Genomic DNA, 22376 nt, shown 5'->3' with positions numbered 1-22376 from the left:
CAGAAAACAACAAGGGCTTTTTTGTGTAAGAACCATAGCAGATGGTATAAGACGACCATATAAGAATTTAGAGTTGCTAAGGATGTGTCCTGTTGAACATAAGAATGAATAGAAATGACCTTTTTACCTGTAAATCTTATCTGTCGACATTAGACTTTAGATCACAGGGGAGAAAGCAGAAAGTTTTGTTGCAGCTGCTTCTCCTATAAGCTGGCAAATTTGGTGTGAAAAGCACAAAGAATGATGCCTAGTGAAATTTAAATTCTTTCAGAACATCTCATGTGACCTATCACTTGCAGGTACCCCCAATTTCCAGGAGTATTCAGCCTTACTACCTAAGTTGCTGAGACATTTATTATGGCACTCACTCATCAAAGAATGAAGTCTAATGGTATCTTTCCAAGTGTTTCATGTGCTTTTGTTTTTGTTTTCTGTCACAGGTCCAAGCCGTTTTGAGAAGACACTGGAATCAGTACAAAATCCAATTTGAGCACAGTTTCAGCCACTCAGATGCTATGCGCACCGCTTCCTACACTGTATCATCAATCAGTGATGTTCAAGGCTATGGCTACAGTCATGACTGCACCAGTGAACATTTAAATGGGAAGGGCTATCATGACATGGAGAGTGTTGTTTTAAAAACTGAGAAGCTGTATGGTTGACTGCCAAAGACTTGGCCTACGCCAGAGTGTTCACCCTTGTAGTTCGTGAACTTGATGTTTGATTTAATGACTTCATGGCCAGAAGATTTTACCTAACTTGGGATATGTTTTTCTCCTGCAAACAAAACCAACACATTTTTCTTATGTATATATAGATATGTTTGTGTTTCTTGTTATCTATGTAGTATGGACATCCATACATTTATCTATCTAGCTATATGTGCATTTATGTAAGGATACAAACTTTGCCTCTTTAGTTTCTACTGTGTAGACAAAGTTGGCAATTTTTTGTATAAAGGGAATCAATGAAGGATTTCTTACTTTCTTGGAAGTTTGTATAAAGACTGTGTTGTACTGAAACCACTTCATTTGCCTACAGAAATTTAGGGTGTAAATAACATACTGTACTGTCTTAATTCAACCTAAAACTGAAAAAAGGAAAATGGTTAAAATAGGTGCAATAATTACAGTAGATTGTCCAGTTTAATTTTGTGTCTAGCATTTGACTGTCAAAAAAAAAAAAAGGGTAGCCTAAGATAACAGACTCAAAGACATTGATGCTGAGCCAGTTTGATTTGATTTTGCCACTATTTTAAATGAAGCATGAGAGATGCCAGTGCAAGTTTAAGATTCTACTTACTTCTGTATTGCAATGTAATGATTTACAGCTAGCTCTGAAGCATTTTATTTAAACTGTTTTCACATACGCAGGAGTGTCTCCTCCTCGTCAAGTTTGTCGAAGTTTCTTAGCAACTTTATTGCAGACCAGATCAATGAGGCCTTACTGCCAGAAAGAAAAGCATTAACCTGAATACCTGTACCATCCTGACACTAATGCAGGCTGATGGAACTTCACTGTGTGCTTAAGCAATTTACTCAACTGGAAAGAGATCACATACAGATTGTGTTGTTGTCATGTTGTTTCTTTTGTTTTACTTTCAGGTATTTCCATGGCCATATGCTTAATAACTTATTCCTTCATTTTTGGGGCAACGTTTTTGATTAATCTTGTGGCTTGTTTTGTCTGAGAAAAGTATGAAGGACTGAACACAGTGCAAATGCTATACTACCTTTAAAGCCAGTGTATGAGAATTCAGATTAATCAAGCAAATTAATGTTTTCCATGATTTCATTATTTGGAAAAATCCAATATAAGCTTATTCTTACAAAGCTTCAAAACATTATGGATTGAGAATATTATTTTTGGAGTGCTTGATTCTGAACAGGACTTAAAAGTTGTTTCTTTTGGTTCTACTGATAGATAAAGGCCTCATTGAAAACTGAGGAGGTTGATGGGAAGGTCTTGAGAAAATGTGTCTAACTATAGGACTCTATGTTTTTGTAAATCTTTATGCTTTAAAGAAATAACGATTTTCGTTAGAGAAATGACAAAATTGCTAAAGAATGAGAGGATGGTAAAAGGTGAATTTATAAAAGTCTTACTAAAAAGCTCAGAAGTAGAAAAAGGTTTTAAGAGTTTATTTTGCAGGTAAGCCTACTTCAAAAAGTAGGGGAAGAAGAGGAAAAGTGGATACTGGAGTTGACAGACTATTGTAATGCTAACGCACATCTGATAAGCAAGTCAACAAACTTAAAGACAGTTCTTTCTGAGACCACTTTAGTTTTAAGTACTTAGGTTTGTATATGAAGATCTTGATTTTAACAATTAAACGTTTTTGTCAGTAGCCTTTCTGAAAGCTTCATTATCATTTAAATAATTTGCTGTCACAGTGTTTATTGGTTTGTGACTTCATAAGGCTTTAAATGCTTTATATTTAGAAGGAGAACACTAGGAGAATGCAGTAAATTCATGCCACTTGCACCTTTCCCTAGTTGTTATTTTTTTGGTTTTTTTTTTTTTTTTTACAGTTATGTCTGGGGTTCTGGGGTTTGAATTTAGAAAGTATTTTGTTAATATTGTAGTTTCATAACATAGAATCTCTGCTAAGCTGTTAAAATCAAGATTTCTCTTCTGGAAGGCTGTTTGATTGGTAGTGAAAATCAGTTGGGTGCTATACTAAAGAGCAGCGTGAAATGTCACAATCAGACGTCACAATCTCATAAGAATACAGTGATGGCATCTGTTATAACATGATTAGAGATTACTACTCTGCTTGCTGATCTGTGTAGTGTTACTTAAAAATCTATGCGATGTTCTGAAATTACTAGTGGTGCAGAAAATCCCTGCTCTGATATAGCAGCTTTGGTATAGCTCTGGGAGGACCGGATCATCAACTGGTACAAATCTGTCATGAGTTCCACATTCAGAATCAGTGGGTACCAGCTGAGAATCAAAGCCCACACAGATACCTGTCTATTTAAAAGTGCTTCAGAATCCTTTACGGCATATTATCAAACAATTGTTTCAATGGTACCTGGTGGGTTGTTTAAAACAATTAAAACAAGTAACAGGTGAGAATGTGATATGGTATTAAATTTATAACTCACTTTATCTCTCAGCTAGGCACTTCAAATTTAATAGCCTAACAATTTGTGTCATTTTATACAGAGTACTAGATGCTAATAGCTGCCTGTCCCCTGTCAGAGAAACTCGTAATGGTAACTTGCAGGAGGAGGAGTTTGTTTTTGCACAGAAATTGTCCTGCTTTTAGGTGTACAGTCACAGCATGCTTCTAAGAACACTTTTTCATAAGAAACATGTGCAGCTGGACATGCAAGAAAATGTTTGTGTCTGTGGAGGGAGAGCTACATTCCCTGCTCTTCATGAGATTAAACTAACCTATGTCCTGTTTTGCACTGGAAAATAAAAATTACCTATTTAGTCTTCCTATCTGACCTTTTTTAGTTCCTACACAGCCAAAAGCGGGGTCTGTGTTTTTTTTTTTTTTGGTCTTTTGTCACTATAAATTAAAATCAAATCCTTATACTGATAGTTCTTATGGCTTATTTTCTACATTGTGGAATATTGTAGTCATCTGTATTCTCTGGGATGGAAGTACGCTCCAGTTTGGAGGGGCTGTTAGATTCCATTGAACATGCATTCATCTATTATTATTTGCTCTTTTTTTGTTGTTGCTATTTAGTGAGGATTTATTGTGTCAGTCTGAAGGGGGCTACAGAAATGCTTATATTATATCAGGTATCTGTAATTCTAGCATCTTAGTTTTGTATGAAGGGAATGTCTATTTTTAATGCTACTGCCTTTAGTTAGTAAAATGCACAGATTGAAGTTCCAGTACAAGATCCCTCAGTTTTTTGTTTTGTTTTGTTTTTTCATGTTATCATCTATGCTATGTATTTTTTTCTCATTGTGATGATCTACTAGAGTATATGGCCATAAAAATGCTGCAACACATACTATTTTTTATGTCATGAAACATTTGGGCTGGAAACCAGGCAACATTCAAGTATTGTACTGTGTAAATAAGATTAATAGAAGCTATAGCGTTGTATTTATTGCTTACACTAAGAATGAAATGGAAAAAAAATGTGAAGTTATTTTTTGGTTGTGCTTTATTTTCACTTTGTTCATATGAGTCATGCATTTTAATTGCTGAAAGTATTATGTTTGTGATCAATAAAATATTACTACATATATTCAGATCTTTTGTATTGTAATTTGGCAATAACAAAGCTGATCTAACCTACGATTTCACAAATGCCTTAACTGTGTGTTAATTATTAACCAGGGAGAAAAAGTCATGACATAGTTATTAATAATTATTTAGTATCTAAGTGTTTATTTAATATTTAGGTCTTTAATGCATAGTCAAGTGTTGCAATTCTGGAGGAAACTTGCACAGATGGCTACAAAATGACTGCATTTATTATTTTTTTTTTTTTACTAAATTGCTTCATATGCCTATTGATTTGTCTTTTGAATATGCCTTTCATTACTAAGTTATTGATAATTAGTTAAGAAACCAACTGTTCTGTTCCATCATAAGCTGGCAGCAGAGCAGAGGCTAAAGTAAATGCATCTTTTTCATTCCATCATCCTAGATTGAGTTTCTCTCAGCTTGGCGCTCAACCAAACCACAACCATAATGGTTCCAAATCACTTAGCTGTGCGGAACCTGTTTTGTTTGAGCAAGACCAGCAAGAAGCACAGTCACAGAAAGAATGAGGTTTTTTGGTTGTGGTTAGTTTTTTGTTTGCTTGTTTTCCTTCAGATAGGCTTGATGGAATCTGCACAATAGTATTAAGCACATACATGTTTTAAGTCTGTAGCATTGTGGTCTTTGAATATACTGAAGTTGTACCTCAGCATAGGCACAAGCCTCTGCACTGTGTGGGTGTAGCAGCTCTAGTGAGGAAGCAAAATAACTGCAGTCACATTGGGCGAACTGTCTCTGTACACACTGCTGCAGGTCTGAGTTTTATAAGTTAACCAAATTAAGTATGCGTCTACCTACAGTGACAAGATGTGAAATTTAGCCATCTATTTTCAAGTGAAATCTACAGTAATCCTGGTTAACTCACTCTGTCATCAGAAACTGGGAAGGTAGGTGTTCTTTATGCATGTCCTTGAGTAAATTCCGTTAAATTTAGAGCTGGACAACTTACCTGGTCCTTAAATGAAACATACTGCTTCAAAAATGTATATATTTATATACCTACTTGAGTGAGTTTCTACCGTGGCTCTTAAAAAAAATCTGTGCAATAACTTTAGAGTAACACAAACTGTTTCTATCGTTTTTTTGTTTCTCAGTGCTGCTCCTAGGTTTTGTGTCTGGGTGAACTGAAGGTATGGCTTACAGCTCAAGTGACAGGAAACATCTCTCCTTCAGCAGACTTCTGTTAAAGGTGTATAAGAAATCCCCATCTAGAATTTTTAAGTCTTATATGGGGGAATAAGCATTTTGGTTCTTGGCTATTAGCTAGCCTATAGCCAGGAAAAGGAGTTCAATGTCATTGCCCTTAGCCTGAACATCCTAATTTCAGAGGTATTATTTACAATTGGGCACATAATGATGACTGTTTAAAGTTTCCTTGTGACACTAGAAGATTAAAAGCTAAGATGGCAGAAAAAGAAACCGAGAAAAGAACACCTGTTAATTTATAGTTGATTAATTAAGGCCTTTGCTGCAAGAGTTACAATGTCCCCTCACCCTTAACCTGTTTTCAAGTGGGAGGTAATATAACCCAACTGAAATAAGGTTAGAAATCTTACCTTACTTGGTAATTAAATTTCATTTCTGTTGAGCTGTGATACAATATTCATTGTTCCAGTTTTAGCTACTTCAATTATTTTGATAGAATTATAAGTTGCAGAAACAGCTTATATATATATATATATATTATATACTCTAATTGCAACTAAATGCTATAGAGATCTCTCTCTATATGATACATATGATACAGATTATATACTCTTAAGTGCAAGTAAATATACTAGCATTTTGAATTTTTTTGTGTGCGCGCATTTCTGGTTTTTGGCTTGTTTTGTTGTTGTTGTTTGCTAGTTTTAGGAAAAGCTCTCCAAACTGTTTACAAATAGTGGTTAAAAATCAGTCTTTCGTTGTACACGTGGAAAAGCTGAAAGATGGCTTAGTTAAGTGGTTTAACCTGTGACCATTTGGGGTCTTAGGCTGTGTCCAATTGATGGATTAACATTGTACTTAGGACACTGAATGATGGAAGATCGCAAATATTTGGAAGCCTCCGATGTGCTACCAAGGTTCTGTCTGCTATATTCTGCTGTCTCCTGTATATTTATATATATGTATTTACGTACCTTTATAAGATGTTCAAGACCAGCAACAGCTCAGCATTTTCAGCCTGCTTTCTGTATTATCATAAATAGCAACACATTGGGTTATTCAGTTCTAGGAAAAAAGTTAATTTTTTTTTCCACCTTTTTTTTTTTTTGTTGGGGGGGGAGGCTGTCAAAGTGTGAGAGTGAAGAAGTGCTAAAACAGTAGGAAAAATGACTAGTTTATTATTATTATTATTTTAATGGACTAGGGATATATGGGCTGGTGTTTTTAAGTGACAAAGAAAGAATAGAAAGATAAACATATTTAGAGCTGAATGGTGACTTACTGCTAAAAAAATAAGTCAAAACACTGTGGAAAGTCAAGTAGGTAAGGCTGTATTGGACTCAATTGTTTAACCTAGCTCCGTTTATTTCTTGGTAAGAGAAAAAGCAGTATATATAAAAGCAAACAAAAAAAAAAATCTAAAAAGAAAAAGCTGTGCATCTACTTGCTTCAAGTGAGACAGAATACTTACTGCAGTTGGTTGTCCGAAAAGGATGCGTGGTAGTGGTTGAGGGCTAAGGAAAAGGAAGGAATTGTTTTTGTTTTCCTGCAGCTTTAAAACAATTTGGTTCTGAAATCTCATTTCAACACCTGTATAGAAGGAAACCTGAGCAAAAGCCATAACTCAAGGGAAAAAAAGAAAAAGTGCCCAATTAAGCCAAGGTGTATTTAGGCTCTTAATTCTGGGTCTTAATACTATTGTGTGTAGGATAAAAATATTTTACAATGTGGTAATAATGTCCAATCTCCCAGTTCCCGTTCCTGACATTTGTGCAGGAACCTGTAATTCTAGGTTATTATGTAGAACGCTTTTGGTGAGGACTGAATGTCCACCAGTAGATACTGTTACAGATTGACTAATACTCTTCTGTATCTATTTATTCCAGCTAAGGGTATGGCTTACTGATCTCTACCAATTGGTGCTTCTCCTTAATACTGCAGCTACAACGTTCAAAATGCAAAACTCTGTATTACATAACGTTTTGGTTAGTGCAACACTTGGAATACTTCATGTTCAAATCCATTCTAGAACCTAGAATAAGCAAGTGGAGGATGGGGGGAAAGCAGGTGGATATAGTGACACAGGCTGCAGGCATCTGGCTGCTAAAGGCCACAATGCAGATTACACAGTGCTACAATTCGAGCTATTACACTATGCCAGCAGCAATAACTATAGAAAGTTATACACTTCAGGAACAGCAGGATAATTACTTATATTGCAATAGCAGTAACACACAAAATACATTTAACAAATAAGCAAACACTGGTCTAGACACACACACAAAAAAAAAAAAAGGAAAAAAATTTGTTTTACCTTTCTCAAGTCTCATGAAAAAGCCTAAGCAAGAGTTCTAGTTATACGTACTCTACTCCTATAAATAATAATCCATGAAAAAAAGCTAAAATTTTTTTTCTTCTATCACTTCATACTTATACACTGCTACCATTCTCTTTTCAGGAGCTGGGCTCTGCACAGTAACAAGAGCCTGTCTGGAAGTTCAGAGCTGACAGCCTCCTGGTTATAATTAGAATGATTATCTACCATCCCACAGATGTATATTTGTAATGAAACAGACTGACTAAATGAAGAGTTTAAATTGATCCACATGAAGTTCATGCTTCATTTGAGACAAATAACATATGATTCTTTTTATATTAAAATGTTTTAAGATTTAATATAAATATATTCAATATAATATAAATTAATATATTAATACATAATTATATATTTCCAAAATAGAAGTGTGCACACTAAATTGTAAAGATATTTGCAACTCCACTTTCTACTGATAATTCCAGAGCGTTTTTTTTCCCCTCAAACTCACAACTTTCTAAATGTAAACTATTACAAAGGGAAAAAAATACCTTCTGATTAGTGCTAACTCACATGGAATCATAGAATCATTTAGGTTGGAAAAAACCTCTAAGATCATCTAGTCCAACTTTTAACGTAGCACTGCCAAGTCTACCATTAAACCATGTTCCTAAGCTCTACATAAAGCTTAATATATTAGCCGAATTTAACAATATAAATAAAGAAAAATCCAAACATCTAAAGCATGTTTTATGAACATGTTGTCTGGTTAAATCCAGCATTAGGGGTAAGTGCAGAAGACCTAAACTGAGTTTCTTAGCTCTGCTGGAGGTAGAGTTGACCAAGAATGCAAGCCACCTGCTGCCTAGTGTAGGTTATAGTCTGTCTTTCACTGTGTCCTAAAAGAACATGTTCTAGTATGTAGAGAAATGGTTTGACGTTCTCAGTAGGCCTATGGCCGGCATTCAGGGCAGGATTTAGGGGTGAAACCTAAAGTTCTACAGCAAATACATACATAAGGAAATATCAACTGCACAAATTATTAAGGTAGAAAATAAACTGGAATAGAATTACATATTTGCTTAGCTCCTTACCTTGATACTTGCAAATTAAATCGGATGTATGTGACTGTAGCAGAGGAAGTTATTCTGAAGGTCTTCGGTGCATTGGCTATGGATCATTGCTAAATTGGTGATGTCTTTGACACGGTGCAGTAAAACTGGTGGGTATCAGCTTTCTTCCTTTCAAAGAATAGTCACAGACTATTCCTGTGTGTTGTGGCAGTCTGTTGTAAATGCAATAGCTTCACATATAAATATATAAGAAAACAAAATATTAAATTAGTAGTGAGCAACAATCTTTCAATGTTACAAAAAGTAGATTACAGTGAACAGAAATACCCGTCAAACGCTTTGTAAGCACTATGATGCATATGATAATAAAACCATTGTTGGCTATACTGGACTTAAAGGAAAAAAGGGTAGCATTAACTATTTTGTGCCTATTTTAATACCCCCAAATGCCAATGGACTTAATTCTTTAAATGTCAGTGAAAAGCTAGGAATACAAATAATCGTATTTCATTTAGTTAACTTTGAATATGAGCCAAATATGTGCATTTAACAGAGCTCAAAAGTGCATTTGGCTAGGTTTCCCAGAAGGCTCTGTGGTCATATATTCCACAGTACACTGTCCATAGTCCAATTTGTTTCTACTATTCACAAGGGACTCATATCTTGTGATTCCTAATGGAAGCCAGGAACTGTCTTCAGATACAGGCTCCATCCAGGACATTTTGGGCAGATGATACCAGTTAAAAGGGTTTCCTTGTTCAAGGACCTCTTTCAATATTCTGTGGGTAGATCATCACCGTGGATACTTCAGAATCTGAGACAAGAACAAAATTCACAGAAAGCAATCACAGATGACTTGCAAAGTGACCAGAAAGAATATATTAATATTCTGGAGTTTTTAAAAGGTACAGTGATACTGCCCCATTTTTCATATTCACAGCTCTATTGGAAAAACCATCTCAGTTTAACATAAGTTTGATAAACTTGATCTAGATGAAGCAATGAACTGACTACAAGAATTCAGAAAGTTAGAACATCAATTCCTTCATTATTAGTTATTTATTTTTAATCAAATAGCTGTGGTGTAACTAATTCAATTTCAGATCATTTCAAGGTTTGGCCTCTGACCCAGATAGCCCCTTCCAGTTCAACTCTGTATTTTCTGTGAGGTATAACTATTTATTTTTTTTCATTTTCATTTAAAGCTATTCACTTCTTTTTTTTTTTTTTTTTTCTCTTATTTTTCCCTCCAGGGATTTGTTTATAGAAGTAAGGAGTTCTGTAAATAGCCTGCTCTAACTGTAATTAAAAAGCTGATTAGAATGAGTTGTAGCTGAAATAGAAGAAATTCTTAATGAACAAAGTTGAATCAGGAAGCTTTCACAGAAACAAGAAAAATATTGAAAGCAAAAATAGAAATATGTTAGTACTAGAATTTTAGAAAAGTGGGTGTTGTTTTTTTTGCAGACAATAATAGTACTGTATACAGTGCATGTTATTTCATTAGGTAATGAAAAAAATATTTTTTAACAAGTCATATACCATTTGCATGGAAATAAGAACAGTTAATTGCAATTAAAAAAAAAAAAAACATTTTTTGAAGGTCTAACAAAACATTTTGTGTTCTACCCCTTACTGTCTTTCCCACCACCTTTCTCTGACATCCCTACTTCACTGTCATTGATGTCATTTTTTCATTCTTCCTCCCCTCATTTCTTAGTTTTCACCAAACACCAGCACCAGTGGGTATCCACATCCCTGCAAGATTTTTTCCTTCTAACAGCTGTCTTAAAAGCCTTGGAAACTGGACCTACTATTGCTCCTGCCCTGCTTCTTTTTCCCAACCATGCCAGCTGTACAGGGACCACAGGGGGCGAGCAGTAGGCAAGTCATGAGCACTCACAGACTTTCTGCTTTTTGTTGAGGTACACTTGGCATAAGAATGAAGCTAGCTTAGCCTCAGCTAGCCTATCTTACTCACACCCATTTCCTCAGTTCTGTTTGTAAAGTAAAGTTGTTCTGGCACTAGGGAGTAACTGGCATTGCGCCTTCCTGCAAGGAAGAATGCACTGAGCTGGTTTTCTGGCTGTGCGCTCCTTATTGTGCTGTGGAATCTCTGGCCTTCTCCTCAATCATTCCCAGTTTATGCCTTTTTAATGCTGTTGAAACAACTAAAGGGAGAAGGAATCCCCATCAGATTCTACAAGCAGAGGCAGCTGCAAGTTGAAAGCCAGACAAGTCTAAGAATTCGGCATATTTCTAATCCAGCAGAAGCATGAAATTACTAAACATACATGGATGGTATGAACACAGAGAGCCAGTGGCAATACTCCAAATACACAAAGACAATACGAGCTTGCAAAGCCAATGAAGCGATGTTACATTGCGTACCTGCATGGCATAAAAACCAGCCGAACAACAAAACAAATCAAAAACCATGTATGGCATGTCAGTGATTTAAGAACTCCAATACCACTCTCTTCTATCATTGTCAAAGACAAGTACTTCAGAATGAAGAATAATTGCATATTATCCCTCTATTTGCACACATGCGCCATTTCCTTTCCCGGCCCACACATGCTTATAAGAGGAAATGTTAAAAGTCAGGCTGAAATTTCTTCCATTAATATTAGTAGACATTGCACATATATTTAAGAAAAAGGATAGGGTGGCAACTTTACACACACTTTTCCCTTTTCCTTCCTTGAATTCCACCTGGCCCTTCTTTATTCACAACGTAATATTATATGGCTTTAACTAGAACAGATCTACATGATGAAATTCTAAGCCATCCAGTCCAGTTCCCTACAATAGGTGCCAAGATAAAGAAATCATTCCTATTTCTGTTCAAGCAGTGTTTACTGCTGAAGTTATTTACTATAAAGTTTAAATATTATGTCCTGTTTCTAGACTACATAATAAAGCTCCCATAGACTTAAATAAATCATTTTAAGTAGCACGTCTAGAACTACCTAACTGTCTAAAAGTAAGCATGATCTTTTCAAAGCTTGACAATACTTTCTTTTTTTTTTTAATAGTGCCTCCTTTGGTTGCAGCTGAAACCAATAATTTATGAATGTAATGAGAATGGCTAGTCTAGCAATGTTTCACTTTGAACTGTAAGTAAACTCTACAGAACTAGTGTGGGTTTGAATTAAACAAATATGGCTGTGCATCATAAAATAAAATCAAAATGAAAACCAGGTTTTCCCTGCTTGCTTTCACCTAATCCTTGAATTAGTATTGTCGTCACATTCACAAATCAACAGCATCTATGTGGTCTACCCATTGAACACCTTTTTGACTTGTTCCACTCATCAACTTTTAACCAGACCATAGCAAATGCACTGGAGTGTTTTTGACCAGCTGACCCTGTAGCGCCTGTGTTCATTGTAACTTCCCTATATTTTCATCTTTGAAGTACTATACGTTTATTTCAGAGCACTTATTTCAAGACGCCTCTGAAAGTTTATTGTTATCACTTTTACATACAGTATAAACATCAGATACATACTCGCACCTGTATGTATCGCTTACGTGCAAGATAAACATCAGATTTTAAAACACAGAACTTGCTAAGTTAAAGAGGTCTACTGACAATAGGGGTGTGCTCTTCTCTAATCAAGGGTATGACAGCTAGCTGTCTGGTCAGCGCATACTGATGACAAGCTATGTATTCAGAGAGATACGCTTAGGAAGTCATAAAGTTGAAAATAATAGATATTTACTGGAGAATGTGAGTTACCAAAAAAGGAAGGAATATGCTCTGAAGTACATTAAAATAAACAATGAAAAATCAAATTAATTGTGCTTTTAGAAAACATAAGGTAACATACAAATTCTTACCTTTTCCAGGCCTACTGCATTATGTTTCCATGTCCGCAATGAACTAAGAGAGCTGATATTTTATAATTACAATATGTACATCCAGTTTCAGGGTGCAACTGAAAAGAACAGGGGGATATCTATCAATAATGGTTTTCACTGTTGCTAAAATTAGAGCTTTTTTTCACTGCTGCGTCATTGTAATCACCTTCAGGATAGTGAATCTCCTTTTCTGGACAAAATGCGACTTTGACCGGAACAGATAATGCCCTGCTGGTTGATAATTACAGGTGCAAGATTACACTTCATCACATAAAAATGATGTTTAAATTTAAAGGATGATCCTGGCAGATATCATAACCTTGTATCATCATTTTCATATTTTAGCTGTCCAACACAGCAGCCCAAGGGAAATACTAAAGATACATGAAATATGATCCAGTATGTTCTTTTGACTACAGAAAAAGAACAGACTTTTTCTGATGTGTAGCACTGCCTCTTAGTAGTAATAGAGGTTTAAAATTTGAGAACTTGAGACCCTTCCCAGTAACAAATGGATAGTGAGTGCAACATTGTCATTTCAGTGATGACAGAAATCACAATTCAGCAGAAAAGATCTTGCTTCTCCCCACTTGCTTTGAACTTTTCATCTTCTCTTTGCAAACTTTCTTCATCATCTGCAAATACTTAGTGTAACCATGTGTTAGGGAATTACATTATATTCCCTCCAACTGTGTGTCATTAAAATTATTCAGCTTTGCTTTGAGATTCAAAGTCAATTCATCTGCAGATTAGTTTAACTGCCTCTGAAGTCTTCAGTCCCAAGAAAATGCAAGCCTCAAACCTACTGCAGGCTACAACAGAGCCGCACCTGTCCTGCCAGAGTGCCAAAAAGCCACAGGCAGGACCTAAACGCTCAAAGCTACATAATTATGTCGAGACCTATTTTTACCTGTTGGTTCAGTGGAGGTCTGAGATGACACAGCCTTCTTGACAGTAAACTGGTTCAGGTATCCTCTTCAGTCCACACTGTCTGGTGCTGGATTATTCTCATATTCTGTCCTGTAAACAGAGACACCTGCAAGAGAAGAGCTCCTTGAGTTTTCAGCCTCTCTTGTGAGTTTGAACAGGGTCAAACATATATTGATCCTTTTTGTTTAAACATTTAGTTAGTTTCCTTGCCTCCTTTGAGTCTATCTTGGCTCTGTTTGAAGACACAAGATGTTCTTTTCAACACCACATGCCTTGTTAAAAAAGTTTCTAATACAAAAAGCCACTGAAGTTTACCAGAATAGTTAATCCAGATAATTGTTCCATAACTCCCCTTGTGGACACTATTCCTCCAGAATAAAAGAGGGTTGTGTGCTTTTATGCTCAATTTGCTTTATTCATGTTGGAACAAAACATTTTAACCATAAATTTTTCTCTGGAATATCTACTCTGGTAAATTTCCAAGTACAGTTGTTCCATCAGTAGCTAATGGGGAAGAAAAACATAAGGCTCTCCAAGACTCCAGGGCATATTTTTGGATCTATCAACCAGCATTCTCTATATTAAGTTCTTGAAGAAACTTTAATATTTTTGTGCTATAAAGTTACTGTTCTTGTACAATTGCCACAAGACTCTATATCTGATACAGCCCACCATTCAGCAAATAGTCATGATAATAAAAACATACTGTACTAAGGGTTTTTTTTGTTTTTTTTTTTAGGCAAAAAAAGGTGAAGATACCTAGGTTTGGTGAAAGACAATGAAAAATTGTTACAGATATATTTAAGCCTTAAAGAACGGTGTCACTAGAAGCCTGTGGTGGGGTATATTTGTATTTCACAAATACACAGAAGCACAGAAATTGCAAAAATGTTTGCAAGAACATTAAAGCAGGCTGTATTTTCAGGCCAATTCCCCAGTAATTTTGGCTTTATTCCCACACTACAGTTCTGAACTCAATATACTTCAGCATATCTGGCAGAATCTCAACTCAAGAGGCAGCCTACCTGAAGACAGAGGAAAAAAAACATTTTTTTTCTCAATTTAGTTCATACTCATTCAATGTGATTTTTTGTAATAGCAACCAAACCAAATGGGTTAATAAACAAGCTTTCAACCAGCAAAAAGCAATCAAATCTGTTGAAGTTTTCAACACTGCTTTACTTGTGCAAGCCTTCAGCATATTATACTTTGTCCAAATCCAAATGAAATGAATTTATCATATAAAGAGAAATCTGACAGAAATATGCCAGACTTTCTCTCTTTGCTGGAAATCATTGTCCTTCATATGGAACAAGATGTAAAATTGCTGCTGTGTGTTAATTTTGCTGCTGGGGTCTCCATCAGAGGTGGTTTATAAGTGTATGAAAGATCAGGTTCTAAATAGAATGGCAATAAAACAAATATTACAGATTAAACTTCATTTTTAGCATTGCAGAAGAAATATGCACTCCCCTCTGAGAAATATATCCTTTTTTTTTTTTTTTTGGCTGAATGATAATTTCCAAATATTGAAGAAACACCAAAAGAAAGAATTGTTTCCTTTTAGAACAAGTTGAAGTTATTTACTAAAAAAAATATTTTACTGGGGGAGAAGGTCATAGATTTTAGGAGACTAACATAAAAAAAACAATCGCACATCAAAAATATGGAACTTGAAAAGCAAAATTCTGAAATGCTAAAATTTCATGCATTCCCTTCTTTCTCGCATTTTGCCTCCTTAGGCAGCATATCTTGGGTTTATTTTTATCTGATATTTTCCTTGTGTTAGTGTGTAACTTAATTTCAAACTCGATAGATAAAAACTATACTCATTACACACGCTTTGACTGCTGGTGCAGATCCCTGATTTTAAAACCCTGATTGCAGTATAGGTCTATCTTATAAATAACACAGTCCTATCTACCACTGAAATCTGTTCTAAATGCAAATTGCTACTTTCCTACCAGCTGTTTTCTTCAGGTTTTAGAGTCATCTTTCAAAGGCTCTGGATAGATTTATTTTCCATCAAACTCCCTTCAAAGTTTTATTTAATCCTCACAAAGACTCTGTAACAGCAGTGTTGAACAAACTAATGAACTCTTAAGAATTATGCCTTGGTAGTTTATATTACTAGCGTTAGTTCCAGTCCCAGTGCCCTGACATAGATGACCATCCTCCCAGACCACTGGCTTATCAGAGGAGAAACCATATTGCCAGTGTTTCCATACTATGCTATTCCATTTACACACCGGATACAAGGCAGAGCTGTACAAAGCTGCTTAACCTCTTCTATCCTGTCCTGTCCCATTTCAGCTTAAAAAACAATTAACGTGTACTTCAGTTTTTCTCATGAATTTAAGCATTACGCAGTACACAGACTTGCAATTAAGCAAGCTATTTAAATGTATCTCTTTTCTGGTATTAAGGAAGATACATTCCACTTAACCATCTTTAAACAAACACTTCCCCCAATTCACATAGTACCCATAAACAAAGAACACTTAAGATATATAATACCCTTATAACACCCTTATAGAGAAAACAACAAATTGTGTTAACAGCTTTAATAACATTTTGAAGTTTCTCACCTTGAGCAAAAGTTTGACATTTTGTCAAAAATCTTGAATATAACACTCATATTTTATTGCAAAATCAGACACCTGTGTACTTGTTTTCTGATGTTACTCAAAGCAGACAAATGTTTTGGGCTCAGTCCAGTGCCAGAGCACTCAACTCCTTAAACCATTTCAGGTTTACATTCAATACGGTAATCACGCTTTTGTACCTAAATCACTCACCCTTCTACTCTTCGAAAGGAAAAGAATTTGCCATGATAATTATTAAAATAGAAATTTTTCATTTGGACAGTTTGAAACAACATAGCCCTTCCATGAAACCAGAGTTGTTTTTCCTCCAGCCCAGCCCAATTATATTACAAATATATATATTTTTTAATCTCAATACAATAGCACTAAGATTTATTGGTGTCTGTGATGCATGAGATGCAGAACTCCGGTTTTGCTTATAGCAGGACTGTGCCAGTATTCTTCTTGGAAAGGTCTCCAGACAGCTCAAGTTTACACTGTGTTACCCAGTAACATAACTACTCAGACAAGTCACTAAGACTTCTGTCCAGCTGTCAGCCCAATGCAAGGCAGCAGTGGGAGACTGCTGATTCATGCAGCTAGATTAGGCAAAAATGTCTCCAAACAGGCCACCTTCCAAAGCAATCTATACGCTCAGCTGAGGCAGCAGGATACTCGTTTTGCACATTCGCCTCTTTCCCAATATCATTATAACCAGTTATAACTGAAGATCTCCTGTTTCCTCTTTTAGATTTCTAACCAAATACTTGTAATACTACATTTGCCTTGTGTTCTGCAACACATCTGAAATGCTGAAAAGAACTTAAACTGCAGCCTGCTGCAACAGAGTCCAAAAGTCCACAAGTTTGTATTTTGCCCGTTTCTTTAAATTGGAACAGAAAAGTAGCAACTATTGAAAAAATATCTAACATTAGCTCTTTCATATTATATTTTTTGAAGTGAAAATTTTTCCCTTTCTCCTGTATTTATTCAAATATTTTGAGTCTATTCACACAACAAAGCCCTTTAGATGTTTTTATTCTGTCCTGCAACAAAAGTACCCTTTGATACTATTGTATCTCTGTATTTCTACCAAAAATTATAAATACCCAATTATGGACACAGTGCTAGGCTCTGCTTATCGCTTTCTTCATGTTACTTGCAGAATGAGTATAAAAAAATAGTACAAATCTCACTGGCACATTCACAACTGGCACATTCATGAAAAGCATGTTGTCACAACTTTAGACTCTTAGTCAAAAAAAAAAAAAAAGATGGACCCTATACTTTAAATTATTAAAGTTATGAGGAGTTCATCATATACTGATGAAGTTGCAAAGAACTTATTTATTGCATTATTCACAGCGTTTAGGTAGTTGTGTGTGGAAGCCATACATTGTAATACTGAAAGTGGGCTGAAGATGATTGCTCTACTTAAATGAAAATACAGATAAATTTCATGCAGTGTTTGTCTTCAATCCACTATGGATAATTATTTTTGTGCATTTACGTGTGAAGAAAACAATGCTAAAACTGGCAAATGTGCACCCTCATGTAAGTTTGCAGATGACACCAAGCTAAGTGCGTGTGTCAATCTGCTCGAGGGCAGGAAGGCTCTGCAGGAGGATCTGGATAGGCTGGACCAATGGGCTGAGGCCAACTGTATGAAGTTCAACAAGGCCAAGTGCCGGGTCCTGCACCTGGGGCGCAACAACCCCAAGCAGCGCTACAGGCTGGGAGAAGAGTGGTTGGAAAGCTGCCTGGTGGAGAAGGACCTGGGAGTACTGGTTGATAGTCGGCTGAATATGAGCCAGCAGTGTGCTCACGTGGCCAAGAAGGCCGACAGCATCCTGGCTTGTATAAGAAGCAGTGTGGCCAGCAGGTCTAGGGAAGTGATTGCCCCCCTGTACTCGGCTCTGGTGAGGCCGCACCTTGAGTACTGTGTTCAGTTTTGGGCCCCTCGCTACAAGAAGGACATCGAGGTGCCCGAGAGAGTCCAGAGAACGGCAACAAAGCTGGTGAGGGGTCTGAAGAACAAGGCTTATGAGGAGCGGCTGAGGAAGCTGGGATTGTGCAGCCTGGAGAAGAGGAGGCTCAGGGGCGACCTTATCGCTCTCTACAGGTACCTTAAAGGAGGCTGTAGTGAGGTGGGGGTTGGTCTATCCTCCCACGTGCCTGGTGACAGGATGAGGGGAAATGGGCTAAAGTTGTATCAGGGGAGCTTTAGGTTGGATATTAGGAAGAACTTCTTTACTGAAAGGGTTGTTAGGCATTGGAATGGGCTGCCCAGGGAAGTATAGTCACCATCCCTGGAGGTCTTTAAAAGACATTTAGATGTAGCCCTTAGTGATATGGTTTAGTGTAGGACTTGTTAGTGTTAGGTCAGAGGTTGGAGTCGGTGATCTTAGAGGTCTCTTCCAACCTAGATGATTCTGTGATTCTGTGAAATAAACAAATAAATAGACAAATAAATTTACCCATGGACATCAGAAACTTTCTTCAGAGAAAATCTAGCTTTGAGGAAAGGGACTTCTCATGCTTGTCATGTATTTTTGCAAATTTACTCCTGTACAGCTGTTTTCTTTCTTACTGACAGCAGCATTGTGTGAACTCTGAACAGTCACCGAGAATTGTTCTGAATATTCTCCAATGTTATCACTATTTCAGTTCCTTAAAATGTATAAACAGCAATCTCTAACATTTCAATTTCTGTGATCCAAATTCAATGCCTGACAAAAAGCGACAGCAGCCCCAGGGGCTGCCCCAGGGGCTGCTGTCCCCAGGCTACATATTTTCTGATTCCATGTCCCAAGAGGATCAGACACAAAGGCTACAAGGTCCAGGGGCTGGAGGAATTTCCTCCAAACAAATGTCTGAGCTACTGAGGCTGGAAATAGTATCACTGCCTACCATGGAATGATATATTTTAGATACACTTAGAATTTTTCATTCTTCCCCCTGCCAATCCCCATGACTGATACCCCTCCTGGGGATGAATCATGCTGCATGTAACAAAATGAGTTACTGAAGACAAGAAGCTACAAATATATTTTTCTTACAATAAGTTCATATGCATTTTGTTGGAAGAGTTAGAAAAAGCAGTGTTTGATAAATGAATTAGTGGTGCTTCCTTCCTCAAGTCACTTCCTGATAAGCAGCCAAACAAATTTTCTAAAATAAATAAATGAGAGAGCTTAAATAACCCAGTCTTCTTGGCTGGTCACAGTTGGTGCTGTATATACTGCTACAAACTGTATATGCTTCTGCAGAGTAATACTGCTGCAAACTCTGTGTTACTACTTTACTCCTGAGCCATACATAGAAGCCAACTAAAGTCACAATGAATTTATTGCACCATTCTGATTTCTAAATTAAAAGAGATAAAACATTTACAGCAACTATCGAAGATTTCAATAGATTCATTCTCAACATTTTTTGTTTGTTTTTTCCTCCCCAAAGTGAGGTCTTGCCCAGGTTTTGCAGTGTATAGATTGTACTTTCATGAAATATGCTTAAAGTACAGGTATCTATACATACACAGTACAAACACTAAAAATTTCTGAAAGTGGCATCAGTAGCAGGAAGTAACTGCTGTAAATGGGGAACTAGTTCAGGGGAAAAAAAAAAAAGGCAAGAAAACACTAAGCCAACAAAAAATCCCCACAAAACCTTAATGTGAAAGTCACAATGGAATAAGCATAAGACTATTCCCACAGACTTTAAAAAGTTAGCCAAATGATGATATGTGCAGATTATGAGGCCAGCTATTGGTAAACGCACATGCAGGACTTTTTAATATAAGTGAAATCAAAGAGAACATGCAAACTCTAAGCATCTCCAAAGGCTTTTTGGAAGTTCTATTAAAGCTATTCCTGATGTTTTACTGGAAGTCTTTCCCATCTTCAATAAACTACTTTCATGTTCTGCCATCATGTCAATGAACCTTTGTAGTCATGCTTTGGCTTCCACAAAAACCCAAGCCAGAGGAAGTAGCTTTCTTCTTTTCACTTTTATAGTAACTACTTTTTCAACGTTTTGACCTTAATTCAGAACAGTTGGTTGCATTTTAAAAAAGATTTTCATTGAATTTAGAAAAGTTATAAACTTGAAAAACTTCTCAAAGATTCTGCTGACTACAAAACATTCTGTTTCTGCATATTCTTCAATTACATCCTTAGAGTGCATAGCAACACAAAGAGGATTGATAATTGATCTCATGCTTAAAATTATCAGTCCTTTACGGGAACACCATTAAGTTAGATTAAATACTTCTGTATTTAAAGAGTTGATAGACTCCTGAAGTGGAAATAATAAGATTTGCAAATGCTCTTTATCGAGTGTAACATCTTAGTCCTCTCTGTCCTCTTCAGGAAGCAGTAATTCCCACTGAAGAAAGGCATAAGGGCATTTCTATGCATACCCCAGTCTGTGGCCATGTGCCATAATGTGGCACAAAGTCAGAGCCAGGCAACGCAGCTTCAATATCTTTAAACTTACCTTTGCCGAACAAGTTACAAGATTTTGCAATGCATATTTGAGATAACACATCATATTACTACTCAGAATATTTCATTGCTGCATTCTACAGTGTTTGAAATGGCAACTGTATAAAGGCATGGCTATATTACTGAAGATATAAATCTTATAGGAGCCTGTCCACAGCATCAAGCACAGTGATCATTGGTCACCAAAGTCCTCAGCTAGCTAAGACCCAGGCAAATTGGTCAGAAAAACAACCAGCCAGCCAATCAACAACAGTTATATATGTGTGTGTATATATATATATATATACACACATATTATATATATACATACACACACACACATATATCTACACACCCTAGTAAGCAACAAGTGTTTCCCTGAAGTAATAAAATCCTACTCCATGAAAGAGCTGGTTCACTAGCATCAAAAGTTTTAGGCAGAAAACTAGTTTAAAAAACAAAATATTCATGCTATTTGGTATAGTGGAACTGATAACAAACTGTGCATGAAATCAAATATGGGTGCTGAGTTTGGTACTGGAAACTGAATTGCTAAAGAGGCAGCAGTATCCAAAATCAAATTTGTTAAGCCTTACTCTAGAATAGCACTTACTTTTGATGACTACCGTAAACCAGCAAAAGGCTGTGTTTCCAACTTCATCTTGGGCTGTGTATTGAACCTGACAAGTCTGGTACTGGAAGCAGGAGGCATTGGTTATAGGAGCATCCTATATTGGCAGTAATCTCAGGTTGATCCCAGATGACCTGTACTGGATGTGTCTCAGTGTTAGAAGTGGAAGTTAGTGGAAGAATAGTGTCAATGGAATTTAAGAGTGAGATGACTAGTGTATTAGGATGCTGCAAAATAATAAACCATATTTCAGAAAGCAGAAAGCATGAGGTAATGATTAAAAACACTGATAGATTTTGTGTACAAATCTCTTTAGAAAATATTTCCTACCTAACTGGACTTAAAACAGGTAACAATTTCACTTTGTATGAAACAGTGTGGCATTGCCAATTATGAAACCAGATGTAAAAAACCTACCAAAACAAACAAACAAAAAAAAATGACCTGCAATAATGAAATCTGAGCTGTATAGGGAGTTCTAGAGAATCAGACATAAAAATATGCTGCCAATAAATTCATTTTGAAATTCATTTTGATTTCCACTTGAAAGAGTGGAAGAGCACTTAACATCATTGAACAGCAAAATGGTCATTCTTAGGTATGCATTTTCTCACCTAAATTTTAGGCCACATTGGACATTTTCACAAACACTATTAATTTAGATTTCAAAGCAAGAAATCTAACAAGAAGATTGAAATATAGCAGATTGCAAAAGTGCAGAGTGTTTATTTCTTTTTACAGACAATTTAAGCTATTGATGATGTCACAGATTAAAGTAACACTCTGGCTCCAGTTACTGTGGCTAAGGAAAAGCCACACACGACTACACAAACACCCAATGGCAATTTTCAAAATGAAAACTACCTGCTAGTATCTGAATTACTCATACTATTTCTAGAGATTTATTATACAAATGTGCCTGAATGAAACCATTATTGCAAGGTAATACTGCCTAATAAGTAATAATTAATGAGCATTTCTCCTTATTTTTCCTCCCTCATTTCCTTTATCTCTTGTTTCCCAGGGCAAAAGTTCACAAGCACCGGACTGTCCCATCTGTTTGCAAGATGACTGTTACCACTTACGCTCTCAGCAACTTCAGTTTA

General features: G+C 36.3%; 1 protein-coding gene and 1 long non-coding RNA gene across 4 annotated transcripts in view; one reads left to right on the top strand and one right to left on the bottom strand.

Annotated features, from left to right (window-relative positions):
• Positions 1-4220, top strand: part of CALCRL (calcitonin receptor like receptor) — a 62056-nt gene extending 57836 nt beyond the window's left edge. For all 3 annotated transcript variants that reach the window (XM_083842911.1, XM_083842912.1, XM_083842913.1), the window contains one exon: positions 441-4220. In XM_083842911.1, the coding sequence (XP_083699037.1) occupies positions 441-662 (222 nt within the window). In that variant the 3' untranslated portion in view covers positions 663-4220. The remainder of the gene's footprint in view (positions 1-440) is intronic.
• The window catches only part of LOC310902066, a 128964-nt gene that overhangs the window by 2950 nt on the left and 103638 nt on the right, over positions 1-22376 (bottom strand). The window contains exons 8-10 of the long non-coding RNA XR_014586458.1: positions 13551-13676; positions 12620-12717; positions 8795-9587 (exon numbers count right to left, since the gene is read on the bottom strand). This is a non-coding gene — a long non-coding RNA (uncharacterized lncRNA). The remainder of the gene's footprint in view (positions 1-8794; positions 9588-12619; positions 12718-13550; positions 13677-22376) is intronic.

This window comes from Anser anser (genome assembly GCF_964211835.1).
Source record: "Anser anser genome assembly, chromosome: 6".
In the NCBI taxonomy this organism is placed as follows: Eukaryota; Metazoa; Chordata; class Aves; order Anseriformes; family Anatidae; genus Anser; species Anser anser.
This window is presented reverse-complemented; position numbering and strand designations above follow the sequence as displayed.